The sequence below is a fragment of the Natator depressus genome, chromosome 25 (assembly GCF_965152275.1).
Source record: "Natator depressus isolate rNatDep1 chromosome 25, rNatDep2.hap1, whole genome shotgun sequence".
Classification (NCBI taxonomy): Eukaryota; Metazoa; Chordata; order Testudines; family Cheloniidae; genus Natator; species Natator depressus.
The window spans coordinates 2,648,639-2,665,249 of NC_134258.1; the positions used below are offsets into that span (position 1 = coordinate 2,648,639).

At 43.8% G+C, this 16,611-nt stretch overlaps 1 protein-coding gene across 1 annotated transcript in view; it reads left to right on the forward strand.

Annotated features, from left to right (window-relative positions):
• The window catches only part of TIMM44 (translocase of inner mitochondrial membrane 44), a 66,455-nt gene that overhangs the window by 38,386 nt on the left and 11,458 nt on the right, over nt 1-16,611 (forward strand). The window contains exons 6-11 of the mRNA XM_074939601.1: nt 1,314-1,450; nt 2,209-2,294; nt 4,868-4,960; nt 5,318-5,442; nt 7,305-7,355; nt 9,551-9,640. Coding sequence (XP_074795702.1) covers nt 1,314-1,450; nt 2,209-2,294; nt 4,868-4,960; nt 5,318-5,442; nt 7,305-7,355; nt 9,551-9,640 — 582 coding nt within the window. The remainder of the gene's footprint in view (nt 1-1,313; nt 1,451-2,208; nt 2,295-4,867; nt 4,961-5,317; nt 5,443-7,304; nt 7,356-9,550; nt 9,641-16,611) is intronic.

Genomic DNA, 16,611 nt, shown 5'->3' on the forward strand with positions numbered 1-16,611 from the left:
AGCCTTCCCCTCAGGAAGACAGTCTTTCTGTTTGCTCCTCTTCTGTCTTGGGGCCAGGGAAGGTGAGATGAGCTGGGTTGGGAGAGCACTTTAAAGTCTCTTTAAAAGCCCCCAAAAAGGAATAAGTGGGTGGCATAGTTCATCCCTTTATTTTTATTTTTATTTTTACTAATTAGGCCTTACATCCACCTTACATTTTCTGTTTTTACCAAGCAAGATTTTAACAGTTCTTGAACCATATTAGCATGCCCTTTTCGTTTGAACTAATTTAATTTTTTGTCTGTTTTATTGCACTTATTTGTAACATTTATTATTGAAAACAACTTAACCTATTTTTTATGGTTAATTTTCAAACAGGCAAAAAGTGGTGATGTTGTGACATTTTATGAACTTGCACATACTTCTTACATTTGAGCTTACAACTGGGGTAAATTTTAAGGTCCAGTAATCACAACAGGCCTCTCCTTGGTAGAGGCTGCCCAAAGATTACTTGTGTCTCAGTCTAGAAAGTCCCTTCCCTAAACAGAAACTCAACCAAGAGAGAGAACATATCCACTGCTTCTTCCTCTGGCTTAGCTGCACTATTGAGACATATCCACACAACCCCATGTGGCCCAGCAGCATGACTTGAATTCAGTCCCAGAACCTGTTTTCTCACCAGTGGTGATGCAGTTTTGCTGTGAATAATTTGGCTGCCTGTTTTTTGGCATACAGATGCACATTTCAGGTGACCCAGAGCTTTTTCTCTTGCTTGGGTCTGGGACTGAGAACTGGATTTGGCTGACCTTGAAAATATGTTCTCCTATAATTTTGGCTGCCTCTCCCTGTTCTTAATATCAGATACATTTGTCATTTCATTCCTGATCTCCTGCATTTTCTGCAATCCTGTAGCTCTTTTCTTCCTAACTGGAATCGTAGAATTCAGGATTTAGGAATTTATTCTTCCTTAAAGCCAGGCAAGTCAGCACTATCTTTCAGTAAGAATTCTCACCTGAATTGCCAGGGTTTCCACTCCTCCCCTCTTCAGAGACTTCTTTACCAAGCGCCTGTTAGTTTGGTTAGTTCCCCAGGTTCCTTTCCACTGTTTTATTCTCAGCCTGATCCACACAGCTGTTTTATTGTTTGTCTGCTGTTAACTTCCCAAATGCAGGGCCACATTTAACCTTGTTTTAAGCGAGTGCATCTCCACCAAAGTTGATGGTGTATTTGCTTACAACAGAGCTGAACGTGGCCCACAGACTCTACCTTCTTTTCAACTGAGGTGCAAGAGTGGACTTGTTGCAGAAATCTAACAGGAATATTTTTCCTTTCAGGGAGTAGAAACAGTGAAGAAGGAAATAGACGAAAGCGTTCTAGGGCAGACGGGTCCTTACAGACGTCCTGAGCGACTTAGGAAAAGAACGGAATTCGATGGAGAGAAGGTCAAAGAGAGAATATTTGAAGCTAATGAGTATGTACTGAATAAAGAGAGACTGTTGCCAAATATGATCTGCTGAACATTATCTGATGAATGTTTTCAAACTTGGGCCACAGATTGGGAGGTGGAGTCTAGAGGTGAGGTCAGGCTGCAGGGATAACGGATGGTTTGAGGGAGTGATCTTCTCTGAGTATTGGGCTGAAGAAGCAGGGCAGGGATAGAAGATCAGTGGCACTCCATTTCTATGGAGAAGAGGGCTGGTGCAGTTATTGTGATTGGTAGAGTCTCCCTAATCAAGACTGCAGCCAGCTTATGTTGGAAAGCCGTATTTTATTCCTTCTATAACTTTGGTTTGACCTGAAGATTGGCAAGTTTATTCTGAAGGCAAAATACAATATTTTCTGCACAATTGGAAGAAAATGCATCAGATGTTTGAGTTACTGGGCATTAACAAAGAATATATTGTCCTGACTTGAAATTTTGATTTGTGTATTCCAGTATTTTTTCTTCCCCACCTCAGACATTTGAGCAGGTCTCTATGATATTTCCTGCATGTCTCACTGTCAACATAAGCTTAATGGGATCAAATCTGAACTTCTGATCTTTCCTTCCAACCCCTCTCCATTCCACCCATTCACTCAGGCTCACACAATGCGTGACCCAGGTGTCAGCTGCAGTCTGCACAGGATGCTGGACAGTGATTGGTCATCACTATCTTCGTCCTTGTCTCCAGTCTCATTTAAGAGCTTGGCTGTTGATTCATGAAATACTTGCCTTTTGCTCTTCCCTAGGGAGGCAATGGGTGTGGTGCTGCACAAGGATTCCAAATGGTATCAGCAGTGGAAAGATTTCAAGGACAACAATGTGGTCTTCAATAGTAAGTGTTCCCAAGGCTTAAGGAACAGAACTTCATTTCCAGTTCTCTGCTCTCTTACCATCTGGGCAACTAGTCTCAACATAATATAAATCATGGCCATTTTTGTCATTGCTGTTATTGTGAGGCGGTGTGAGATGGAAGGTAGGTGTAGCTGCTGACACTGCAGTTATTCCAGGCTGCTCCATCTGTGTTGGGACACACCCCCACAGTCTTTAGCAGAAAGCTATTTTTCCACTGCTCCCAGTTCTTGAAATCTGAATTGCCCACTGCGTGTTTCCATCTTGTAGATGGCTGTGACCAACAGCCGTAAGAGTACTAAACTCTAAACATGGTCCTTCTAATCAGATGCATCCTGGCAATGAGGAGAGGCCAGAGCACTGTATACAACCTGTGAGTGGCATTAAGCCTGTGACTCATGTAAGACTGTGGGCTTCTTTCTGACACAAAGTGTATGTCACAGGGTCTTGCCTGCAGCAAGCCAAGTTCTTTTTTTTCAATTGGTCCCATCTGTGGGATTGTGGGCGTTTCACCTCGGTTTTGGACTGTTTGTAATCCCAGTTTCCCATCAGCACCATTAGCTGTCAGTGTTGCATCCTGTGCTTATTGGGTAATACATGATAAATAGTTTGGCTTGTTAGTAAGGCTGAAAGGAGTAAAGAGAGCACGCTGAAAACATATTTCAATGAATCAGAAATAACTTGACCAAAGAAGGCTGCCTGGTGTCCAGCTTGCCCTTGTGTTCTCCAAGATAAATCACAAAATCCTTTAACCTCTCCATTGCTCTGACTGTTAAGAATTTTTTCCTAATATTTACCCTGAATAGTTCCTTATCTTTTTGCTCACTTGCTCCTTGTCCCACTCTTGTGAGACAGGATTCCCTTGAAAGTACTCGTTGGTCACCGTGACGTCCCCCAGAATAATCTCTGCTAGACAATACATTTAGCTCCTTCAGACTCCCCTCATGTTACATAGGTTGTGCAGTGATTAATTGCTTCTTTAGAATCATAGAGTTAGAAGCGGCTGTAAGAGTCATCTAGCCTAACCCCCACCAAGATGCAGGGTTGTTGTCCTTTTCTTTAGTTTTTCTGTATCCTTCCTGAACTGTGGGACCCAGAGCTGCACACAGTAGTGCAGGTGGGGTTGTACCAAGGCTATGTAGAGCAGAGCTAGTTGTTGTTCCCTTTATATACTCTATACGGTATATGTGAATATATCAGATAGTAAAACTAGCTTTTAGAAGGAGTAAGATTCAGAGCTTAAGCCAATCATTGACTGATATGCTTTGGGAAGAAACTTCCACTGTGGGCAGGTTTTCCCATAGCTACCTAATGCAGCTTCTTCTGGAACTAGCTGCTGTCAGAGATAGAATACTGGCAATTTTAATCTGTTTTTGCAGTGGGATTACACTGTCAATTCCCTACTTTTTAAACACATGCTTCTACATCTGTCTTTGAGACGCTGCTTTGCAGGATCTCATCTCCTCCTTCCGTCCGCTAATGCCCACCCTTCTGATCTCTGGTTTCCTAAGAACAGCTACAAAGAGCTGTAGCAGAGGGGTGGATATTGCCCTTTCATCCCAGGAGATTTATTTCTGTTTTATGCCTTATCTTTGTCCTCAAGGTTTGGGAGTGCATTGCTGCTTAGAGCCTTGTTGTCCTTGCTCTACAGTAGAACCTCAGAGTTATGAACACCTCCGGAATGGAGGTTGTTCGTAACTCTGAAATGTTCGTAACCCTGAACAAAATGCTGTAGTTGTTCTTTCAAAAGTTTACAACGGAACAGTGACTTAATACAGCTTTGGAACCTTCCTGTCCAGAAGAAACATGCTGCTTCCCTTGTCTTTTTGGTAATTTACATTTAACACAGCGCTGTACTGTTTGCTTTTTTTATTTTTTCCTTTTTTCTCTTTTGGTCTCTGCTGTTGCCTGATTGTGCGCTTCCAGTTCCAAATGGGGTGTGTGGTTGACTGATCGGTTCATAACTCTGGTGTTCGTAACTCTGAGGTTCTACTGTGCTTTCCCAGACATAAATCAGCAAGGTTTTCTCTTGGATCAGGAACCTGCTGAAAGGTGGTGGCCTAATGTTAGAACCCTGCACTGCCGCTAACCTGGTTTTGCCCGCTAACCTAACATTCCTGGACGTTTGCTTTCTGGGCGCAGGTGGTGTGCTGTGGGGAGGGATGGAAGGCCTTACACCAATGCTGCGTCCTGCTGGGATGATTCAGGAGCACTATTTGCTGAGTTGGCAGATACTTTAAGTTCTCCTAGGCCAGAAGAATGGCAGCTGTATGATCTTTGGGCTCTGACACTCATGCAGAGGAGAAACCAATCTGTAAAACTATGGAAAAAGATAAATGTTTAAGATAATTTATTCCTAATTGTGGGAAAGTTTTGTCAATGAAGTATTGAAATATATTAAATCATAAGACCAATCTGGAAAGGACTTCATAGGTAAAGTCCAAACCCCTCAGTCAGACCTGTCCACTCTTGCACTTGAACATGCTAATTCCAATTTAAGATGCACAAAAGAGTGAAATGGCAAGGCAATGATGTTGATCTCCTCTCTTCTTTCAGGGTTCTTTGAAATGAAGATGAAGTATGATGAAAGTGATAACGCCTTCATTCGGGCATCCAGAGCTGTTACAGACAAAGTCACTGATTTAATAGGTAGCATTTCATCTTTGTTGAGAAGTCTCTCGAGGGTTACGTGACACACAGCTGAGACTCAGGATTAACAATAGGCGTATTAGTGCTGCTGCTTTCCGTGTGTTACTAGCCTTTGGGAAGGAATTTTGGGCTTAAATATATGCAAAATATCAGGATCATATGTCTTGTGGAATGTTGTAGCAACCGGCCGCTGGATCAGGAATGGGCAGTTATGACAGATAGGGATGAAATTAAAACCCCAAACACAATGTTTAGCTCTGTCCTGGCAGAACTGATTTATGTGAAGGCTGTGTGTCTCCTTACCTTTTGGCAACACTTGTGCCAAGAAAGGCTCATTGAATTGAATTGCCTTGTCAGGTGGGCTGTTCTCGAAGACAGAAATGTCAGAGGTTTTGACAGAAATTCTCAAAGTGGACCCAGCTTTTGACAAGGATCGGTTTCTAAAGCAATGTGAGAACGACATAATCCCCAATGTCCTGGAGGTGAGTTAGAGGGGCAGGGACATGATGCACTTATTTCTGCCCTTAAAATCTCACAGAAGGCTTCCAACTCAGACAGTCTGATTTTGCTAAAGATAAAACTCGGTGTTGGGTGGCTGGCTTTTTGCCTCTCAAACTCAGGGTTCCAGCCCAGCTTAATTAACTGGAAGAAGTGACTTTGTGTAAGGTGTGATGGATCTCCGGTCAGGAGAACCACTCCACTCAGTCTAGCAGGTTTTAGGCCCTGGCCAGACTGGAAAACAAACTGCCTCTCCCTCTGAGTGACGAATGCTAAGAGCTCCAGAGGGACCTAACATATTTAGATGAATGGGTAGTATTGTATGCAGTGTGGTTGTAGCTGTGTTGGTCCCAGGATATTAGAGACAAGGTGGGTGAGATAATATCTTTTACTGGGCCAACTTCTGTTGGTGAAAGAAACAAGCTTTCAATCTTATGCAGAGCTCTTCTGCAAGTCTGGATCTGAACTGGACCAGACCTGAAGAAGAGCTCTGCGTAAACTCTAAAACTTGTCTTTCACCAACAGAAGTTTATCCAGTAAAAGATATTCCCTCGCTCTGGGTAGTACAATGACAGACAATATGTAGTGTTGACAAGCGGGGTGGCAAAATGAATTACAGGCTTGAAAGGACTTTGTAAGGAGAAGCTGAAAAGATTGGGACTGTTTAGTTTAGAGAAGGAAAATGAGTGATATATAAACCCATGGATGCTAGAGTAAATAAGAATGCTATTCTTTCTTTCTCATGATGTAAGAAGAGGGAGATGTGCAATTATAGTGCAAGAGGTGTATTTAAAACTGATCAAAGGAAATACTCCTTAATACATTTCACAGTATGTCTGGAGCTTGCGGCCATAAGAGCTCATTGAGCCAGTTGCTTAGGATGATTCAAAAAGGGATTTGATGTTTATGCGTAAGCAGGACATCCGCAGTGAGGTGTCATTATATTTTGAAAGCAGATGTTGTGTGGTCACATCTGTGTGTAATAACTGATCAGTTGAGTCTCTCTCAAACTGGCTAAACACACGGCTGTATCTGTAGTGTAGACAGAGCCTAAAACTAAGGAATATAGGAATCATCACACAGGATTGGACCGCCTTTTTTCCTGCTTCTAACAGTGGCTGATGCTAAATGCTTCAAGGAAGGTGCAGAAACCCTTAGATAGACGCTTGTAGAATAGACTGCCCAGGCGGAAGGGTCTTTTTAACCCCAGGCAGTAAGTTCACTTATGACTTGAAGCTTGAAGATTTATTATGTCTATTGCATTGAAAGGTATCCTGCCTAATGGAACTCTCGATGTTGTTATGCATATACATGTCCAGTTCTCTCTTAAATTCGCTAATTTCGTGGCTTCAATAATATCTTACAGGAGTAGGTGCCACAAGTTAATTATGCAATATTTTTTTTTAAATCCTTGCATTAGTTGGAAATGCATTACTGCTTTTCAGTTTAACTGAATGTACCATTGTTGACCTTTTGCCATGTTAAAAATTGACCATTTGTTCCTGCTGTTTGCACCTGCTTCTGTGTTCCTGCTAAAGTACATCTCCCAGAACTTGAAAACTGCTGGAAGGTATTAACACAGTTTGGTGCATGTTACTACTTAAGCCTAAATCTGTGGTTATCTCAAACGGTATTTATTTATAGGTACTTCTGTACTGCTCATCACCTTAATGTCTGAAATTTCATCTCACTCCATGTTGAGTCACGTTAGGAGAAAGGTGTCATGGCATAATGTAGGATTTAAAGAAGGTCACTTTTCAAGAGCTGATAGTTTGACAGGTGCTCTAGGACAGACGTTTTAAAAGTTCCGTTGTTTGTATTGCTTATATATTACTTCCTTTTTTAGGCTATGATATCTGGAGACCTGGATGTCCTCAAAGATTGGTGCTATGAAGCCGTAAGTATAAATATTAATAATGGGTCGTAAAAGGCTGGGATTCCCCTCTGGAGCCCTCTGGTGTTAATTTTGGGCCTGAAATGTCCCAAGATTAGGTTCAGCGTGGCCCTAACCTTGGCCAAACAGCCACCATCCCCATTATAATATTGCTGTGTGCCTTGTCCTTCCTTTCCCCAGTCCCTCCCTCATGTTTGTCCCCGTCGTTTGGTCTTCTGAGAAACATCTACCTTGCTCTTGTGTGCTATAAAATAGTAAATAGATGTTTTCCCAGGTGTCTACTATGTTAGAATTTCAGTAGTGAGTCCACTTCTTTAAACACAAATGTATGTAAACTGCATCTGATCTGTAACTTCAGCAATAGCAATAGCTCCAGCATCACATTTTTTTAAGTTTGTGGAAGCAACCTTTGTCGGAAGATTCGTTTATTCTTGGCCTTTAAATGCTGTCTGTTTCTGCTGCCCGTCCTGCTCCAGAATAGTTGGGCTGTTGACAACACACAGAAAACTGTATGTAATTGCTCAACATTTTTAATGTTTTAAAGTTACATTAATTTCCACCACAAGAGGGCTGGAAATTCACATAACCAGATAAGCTTGTGCAGAGAATCTTTTGCATTTTGAACAGGGCAGATCCTTTTCATGGGGCTTTGGTCTTTTTAGATTGTTTGTGTCTTTATTCAGAATAAAACTATCAATACGTTGGTATAACAGAGTGGGAGGTTTAAAGCCTTCTGCAAGCATTTCAGCACTGATTTGTACGTACTTTAGTTTACTCTGTAGAACAGCCCTCTTGAAAAGTTTGTAGAGGAGGCAGCAGGCTTACCCCCATGCTTGAATTACTGAGAGACAAGGGTTTCCTACGTGTTTTATTTTAAACTTAAAAATAAAACTAGCCAAGTTGAGAGTCAGCTGCAAAACCAGCTGAGGAAATGAATAGTGTCCCATCGATGGGAGAATCTAGGACATCACGGGGTGGGAAGGTCTCAAATGCAATTGTGCAAATCGCTATTTGTAGCAAACTAGCACCATGTGCTAATGTTAGAGAGAACAAGGGAAATAGCCATTCCCAGAGATGGTCTCAAACTCTCACGAGATATAACAGGAAGAGAACAAATTACTCCCTCTAAAACTTTTCTGACTCTGCCTTGTTTGAGATGACCTCTTTCACATAGCAAGCCTCTGAGTGCAACCGCCCTTATAAATTAAAAACACTTTTAAATATATTTAACACCATTATAAATGCTGGAGGTAAAGCGGGGTTTGGGGTGGCAGCTCACAGTTCGTGACCCCCCCATGTAATAACCTCGCCACCCCCTGAGGGGTCCCAACCCCCAGTTTGAGAACCCGGTGCTAATGGTGAAAGTCCAGTATAATAAATTTAGTGCAGACTTCTGTGTGTATAATAACTCTGATAAACAACTGGCCAATGTTCAAATCAGGTCTGAGAATAACTAAATACAACCCACTAACTCTCAGGGTGCAGTTCTTGGTTCAGTAAGGTTTCCCTGTCTAATCTCCCTTCAGAACCCTCTGCTTTGACTCCTGTTAGTCTAACCTCCTTACCAGTAAGCTTCTGCAGGATATTTGCACTTTTAGGATTTGTGATGAAGATTAGAAGCTTTTCAAGGCACGGACTGTGCCTTCCTTTTTGTTTGACCTACGCCTAGTATATTGCTGGAAGCAAATAGCAATTCAACATCCATGACAACAGGTTTTGATGCATAAATAATAATAAAGCATGTGCGTCTAAAAAGGAGCCAGGAAAAACTGGGCTAATTTCCAAGTTCTGTGTACTGGGGAAATGGTTAGAAAGTTCACTTGCTTTCCAGACTGTTTCCATGTTTGCTGTCAGATCAGAACTGGCTAGCAGGTGCTCTCAATGCATATGTTCTATGTCATTAATTGTATGCTTGCTGTTATGTCCAGCTGCATGACAGAGGGAGTCCCCGATAGGGCAGAATTGTGAGAGCCCCCCCCCCCCCCCCCGAGCATTTAATGAAACCACCTGATAGTTGCATGAATATGGTAATCAGCACATTTGCAAAGAACTGAGATTGTTCAGTGTGTTCACTTTGGTTTGTTTCTTTTGAAATGTTCACTGTAAGGAATCCTCCCTCTTCCTTTCCTTTGTCACTGATTTCCTAGGATATGAAAAGTTCAAACATGTAACCAAAGTTTTTATATTGCTTCATTTAGACTTACAGTCAGCTTGCTCATCCAATCCAACAAGCCAAAGCAATGGGTCTCCTGTTCCACTCCAGAATTCTTGACATTGACAACATTGATGTAAGTTTCCCATTTTCTGTTCCTCCTCAGAGGATGGATCAAATCCTGAGCTCCAATTCAGACTTGCTGTCTTACATGGGCAAATTCCTATTAATATTGGTATTATGGCAGTGCGTAGAGGCCCCAGCTGAGATCAGTGCTCCACTGTGCTAGGTGCTGTACATACACATTGCGAGAGACAGTTCCTACCTGAAGAGTTTATGGTCTAAATCGACATAACAGACAAAAAGGATAGGAAGAATCAGTAACACACCACAGTACTTCTCATGAACTTCATTAGTAGTTTGCATGTTACCTAGGGAGGTGGTAGAATCTCCTTCCTTAGAAGTTTTTAAGGTCAGGCTTGACAAAGCCCTGGCTGGGATGATTTAATTGGGGATTGGTCCTGCTTTGAGCAGGGGGTTGGACTAGATGACCTCCTGAGGTCCCTTCCAACCCTGATATTCTATGATTCTATGTGAAAGGACCTCAGAATGTGGCCCGGTATCATTGCTTTACAGTTTATTAAATTGCCTAGAAGAGACTCCATTCCTGTTGCTCCCTTTTTTACAGTTCTGTGGGATTTGGGGATGGTTTAAGGCTGCTGGATTATGCTATGTTTTACAGCACTGCTGTCTTATTGTTCTTGGGGTTTCCATTTCTCTCAGAAAATGCTGTATGCAGTAAAATTGCTGCATCTTTATTTACATCTAAAATGTAGTTTTATGATGCACGGGCACTTGTGATTCCCTGAGTGTATGTAGAGTGTTTTTTTCTGCTTCTCTTCAGCAAATATTTCACACATCATGTTGTGACTCACCCCTTCCAAGGCTGCTCTAGGATTTGCCACTAATCTTGCTAACATCAAGATGCAGAACCAGGGAGAAATACAGCAACCAACAGAGGCTGTGGGAGAGGATCACTGAATTTGCTTCTTAGCAGCAGTATCGTGCTCTGTTAGCAGTTCCACTGTGTGAATCATATCCCAGAGGGAGCTCTGTTCTGACGCTTGTCATTTTTCAGCTTAGCCACTGGCCCAGTGAGACAGAATTGCAGGAATATTTTCCTGTTGTGATCAAATCCTGGTTACAGACTGCAGGAGTCCTTGTTCCATTGCTGCAAAGGCACCTTGGTGTAAATCTATACCCAGGCAATTTAGAAAGACTAATGATTAAGGCAGATATCACTGACCTTGTGCATGTGTGCACGTGGCTAGGTTGGTACTCATTGTGGTTGATAATTCTTGGTGAACATTTCAGTGGATCAGGTTCATGCAGTGCAGGAAAACCTGCCTGAGAGAAATGACTGTAATTCCCAGAGACTTTTGTTGGGGAGGGAGGTTTATGGTTGTGAGTGAAGCTGTTTTCTTACTAGATACAGTATTGGATATGGAATCAGTGGTTAAATATATTTATGGATTGACCCCTCCTTCCAAACTAAAGCAGATGTTTTCATCTGATTTGATGGAGAACGTAAAGTTGTTAATGATACAGAAATTGCAGCAGTGTTCAGTAAATATTTCTGTTTTGTATTTGGAAAGAAGCAGGATGCACTCATATAATCTGAGGGTGATGAAGTACTTTCTAGTCAATTAGTAACTGAGAAGGATGTTAGACAGCATCTACAAGGTGAGGGATAAACATTTTAAATTAACAGGCCCAGATAACCGACACCCAAGAGTCCTAAAACTGCTGGCTGAGGAGATTTGTGGCCCACTGATAATTTTTAATAAATCTTGGGATACTGGGGAACTTCCAGAAGACTGGAAGAGTGCTAATGCTGTGGCAATATTCAAAAGGACAAGCAGGATGACTGAAGTAACTGTAGGCTGGTTAGCCTGACATCAATCCCAGACAAAATAGAGAAGCTGATACGGGGATTCAGTGAATCAAGAATTAAAGGAGAGCAATATAATTCATACTAGTCAACATGGTTTTATGGAAAATAGGTCTTATAATCTCATCAGAGAATGAAATCAAGTTTCACAAGTTTGATAACTGTGTAGATGTAATATACTTACTTTTCAAAGGATTTGTACACACAACATTCTGATTAAAAAATACTAGTATACCATACTAAAATAAAACACCCCTCACTTTCTTCTCACCACCAGTGGCTGGAATCAGAACTCCGTGGTTTTCACCACAAAATTCTTCACAATTCCTTCTGTTACTGAGGGTTTTCTCTGTATGTAGTTAGCATCCTACTTAGTTGTCCTGGGTGATACCCTCACCAGGGTTCAGACACTGCCCGTTTTGGAGGGCAGGGGGAGAAAGGAGGCGATCCCCATCCGTGATCCCCCACACAATGTGCTTGCTCTATTTGAGGGTCACACCAAGGAGCGGTGTTCAATTTGTAAATTGTTCACTAAAAGGACTCAGGTGGCTAGAGACCTTCGTCTGAAGCAGCACCTCCTCGAGCAGGCCGTGACGCCTGGTTCGGCTCCAAGGCCCTCACTGGATTGGAGGTCGCCCTCTCGCTCAGTGACTGATACTGTCGCATTCCAGGGCTGGCGTCTCTCCGAAGAAGTGGAGAAGCTGTTTGACTTGTCAAGTGCGCTGGTGGAAGAGGTCTCATAAGACCAATCAGAACCTCTCCAGGTCTTACGGAGGTTCTTACTCTTCATCTAAAAGTAGCATGGACTGACACTGTGCTGTTGCTGGCAAGCAGGATGGAGCATGTCCTTCAAACTGCTCCCCGGTACAGTCAGAGTTCCTGCACGAGAATACTCACAAACTACTAGATATCCTCTAGCCATCTGCCCCGGGGAGGGTAGGCCTCTGTATTCACGATGCACTCCTAGAGCCCGCAAAGGTTCTTTGGAGTACTTTGGCTTCTGTGCTGCCTGGTGCACGGTATTCAGAGAAACGCTATTTTGTACGTGTGCAGGATTTTGAAAGCTTCTATTCTCTCCCAGTCCCTGATTCCCTGGTTGTGACTGTCGGGAATGATAGGGCCCAGCAGGGCAGATGTAAGTCTGCATCCAAGGACAGGGAGTCCAAGAGGGTGGACTTAATGGATTGGAAAATCTGCACTTCCTCTTCCCTGCAAATGTGTATTGTGAACCAGCAGGCACTGCTGTCCAAGTACAATTTTATTAATTTGACAGTCATGTCTAAATTTGTAGACCAGTTACCTGAAGCCTTTAGGGAGGAATTTTGAGCATCAATAATCGAGGCCTGTTTGGTGGCCAAGACATCCATGCAATCGGCTGAGGACATGGCAGATACGTTGGCCAGAGTTATGGCCTGAGCGGTAACCATGAGAAGGGCATTCAGGCATTGCTTCTGATGTGCAACAGACTATAGAGGACGTACCCATCAGTGGTCAAGTGCTTTTTTTTTTTTTTTTTTTGCATAAGACTGATGAAACCTTGCACTTGTTTGAAGACTCAAGGCTACTCGATGCTCTCTTGGGGTGTATACTCCAGCAGTGCGGACACATCATTTTGACAGCTGTCAGCAGCAGCAACAGTAGCACTTGCAGTGCTCCTTTGGGCAATCCTTCTCTACCCTGAGGCTGTGAGATTACCCCAGAAAGAGTCATAGATCCGAAAGGCAGAGGCCTTCGGGTCCTGGGTTCAGCCAGTTGACTTATCCTCCCACAGTGTTTACCAAGTGCCTGTTTTGTCTTGTTTGTCCAGGGCAGCAATCCAGTCATGACCTCTGTAGCCCTGTCCTCCACATTCAGGGACAGGCTGGCTCCTTTTCACGATATTTGGGGCTCAATAACTACCAACAGCTGGTTCCTAAGCACCATCAGATTGGGTCGCCATCCAGTTCCTTTCCATCTCCCCTCCCTATTCTCCTACCCTGTCCTCTGTGGGGACCCCATCACAAGACATTGCTCCTCGAACAGGTTCAGTCTCTAATAGTGTTGGGAGCTGTGTTGAGGAGGTCCCTATGCAGTGCTGGGACCAAGGGTTTTATTCCCGGTATTTTCTGGTTCCCAGATCCAGAAGAGGGGTGAGCCTGATTCTCAGTCTTTGCAACCTCAACAAAATATATCAGATATGTGAGATTCCTGATGGTCACCCTATAAACCACCCTTCCTGCATTACATCCGAACAACTGGTTTGCTGTTCTGAACCTTCAGGACGCTTATTTTCATGTGGCAATTCTTCTGAGCCGCATATGGTTTCTCCTGTTTGTCATGGTGCACTGACATTATTAATATTCTGTACTCCCTTTGGTCTGTCCTCTGTTCCCTGTGTGGTTGTAGTGACAGCGTAACTTAGGAAGAAGGGAACTCATATCCTTATATCTAAACTCATATCTAAACAATTGGTTACTGAGGGTCAAGTCCAGGGAAGAAGTTCTTTCTCACACAGACTTCATACTACGCTTAGTCGATCACATGGGTCTCATTCTCAACAGATGCAAGTCAGCGTTGAATCAAAGAATCAAGTTCGTTGGGGCCTTAATAGATTCTACAAGTTTGATAGCGCTTCTGCCTTCAGACTGTTTTCAGGCAGTTCATCCTCTGTCTGGAGCTGCACTCTGAGCCTGCAGCTCAAATGTGCCTAAGGCTGTTGGATCACATGGCTGCTTGCATGCAGGTGGCCCAATTTGCTAGGTTCCATCTTTGCCTCTCCAAATGTGGCCGAGGACAATTTCTCATCCAACCCAGCACTCTGTGGACAGATTGGTCCTGCGCCCTCCGCTGATCCCTAGACTCCTTTCATTGCTTTGGACTATCCATCACTGTGTGCCAGCGCATTCCCTTTGCTCAGTCACTGCTCACCAGGACCATTTCCACCGACGCCTCCTTGCTAGGCTGGGGAGTGCATTTGTGGTCACTGAGAGTTCAGAGTCTATGGTCAGAACAGGAAGCTACGTTTCATATCAACATTCTGGAACTTTGAGCCATTTACAAGGCATGTCGCCTTCTGATATTGAATCGGGCTCAATGGTTCACGTTATTATGGACAATCCCACTGTGACATATGTGAACAGAAAAGGAGGAACACACTTTAAAGTGCTGTGTCAGGTAGCAATTGGACTTGGCAGTTTTGCATCAGAGAGAACATTACTACTGTGGCTGATCACTTACCTGCAGCCTGGAATCAATTCACAGATCACCTCAGTAGCAATTTCTCCGAGTCACGAGTGGTCTCTGAAGTCCAGTGGACTTCAGTCCATCTTTACAGTTTGGAGCATTCCGATGATAAATCTGTTCACTACGAGAGACAAGAAGAAATGTCTCTCTTTTGCTTTCAGCAGGGCCTTAGTCCGGGCTCTCTGGCCAATGCCCTTCACCTAAGTTGGGAATCCACAATCTTGTATGCTTTCCCTCTGATTCCAATCATCCAGCAGGTAATCATCAAACTCAAGTTGGACCATGCCAAGGTCATCCTCATTGCTCCAGCATGGCCGAGGCAGGGTTGGTTTTCTGACCTGGCATTATCAATTCAGCATTCCATGTCTCTCCCACTTCATCCCCACCTACTGACCCAGCAGCACAGTCAGATCTCGTATTCTGCACCCAGCGCTCTGCATCTCACTGCATGGCTGCTCCATGGTTAAATGAGGAGGAAAAATACACAGAGGCTGTTCAACAAGTGTTACTTAACAGTAGGAAACGCTCTACTAAATTGGCCTGTTCGGCCAAATGGAAACGTTCTTGGTGTGGTCATCTGCTCACAGGGTTCATCCGAGGTTGACAGGGATGCAGGACATCTTGGAGTACTTGTTGCATCTTCAGGCTTCAGCTCTTGCACTCAGTTGATTGAAAGGCCACCTGGCTGCAATTTTGGCATTTCATCTGCCCATTCAGGGGAGGCTGATATTTTCAAATGCCGTGATAGCAAGGTTCTTGAACGGAGTCCTTCATCGCCACCTGCCAGTGAAAGAACAAGTTCCTTTGTGGGATCTCAGTACAGTCTTAATGGCTCTGATGGGACCTTGGTTTTGAGCCTCTTCCATCATTATCTTTTCCTCTTTTGTGTCAAAAACTACATTCCTGGTGGCCCTAACATCTGCAAGGTGTGAGAGTTGCTGGTTTAAATGGCAGAGAGCCTCCTTACACACGATTCTCTAAAGATAAGGTGACCGTGTGGCCGCTCCTGAAGCTTTTATCTAAAGTGGTGTTACGCTGCCTGGTTCAGGTGAAACTGTATCTGCCGTTCTGTCCGAAGCTGCATTCAGCCGTGGAGGAGCAGCATATTCATTCACTGGATGTCGGGTGCCTTTTGCCTGGACAGGACTAAACCCTTTTGTGATTAGCCTTGTCTGTGTCGTTTGCAGACCAGATGAAGGGACAAGCAGTCTCTTCGCAGATCTCCTGGTGGATAACTTCCTGTATCAAGACTGCATATGAAATAGCATGAGCTATGCCCCCTCAAAGATATTTTAAGTGACCTTTCAGTACTGGATATTTGCAGGGCTGCCACTTGGTCATCTGCACATATGTTTTCCATCCATTATGCCATTACTGTGGCATCCAGAGCAGATGCGAACTTTGGAGGAGCAGTCCTGCAGTCCTTGTTTAAGTAGACCAGGGGTTCTCAAACTGGGAGTCATGACCCCTCGGGGTCGCAAGGCGGTTACATGGGGGTCATGAGCTATCACCTCCGTGGGGCTGACAGCTCCCAACCGCCATTAAATTACCCTCCCCACATTTTTAATGTATAAGGAGGGTCACATTCAGAGGCTTGCTGTGTGAAAGGGGTTACCGATACAAAAAGTTTGAAAACCACTGAAGCAGACTCTGGGCCCTGCTTCCTGCAGGTACTGCTTGTGAGTCACCTAAGTGGAATACACGTCTGCATCTCCTCAAAGAGGAAGAAATGGTTACTTACTGTAACAGGTTCTTCAAGATGTGATGTAGATGTGTGTTCCATAACCCACCCTCCATCCACTCTGCACTGGAGTCTGTGCTCCTGACATTGGGTGCAAAGGAACTGAGGGACGTTGGGGTGGTGCTGCCTCATATAGTCAGGAGAGGGGATACAGCCAGGAGGCGCAAACACCACCCCCCTACGGGTACTGTTA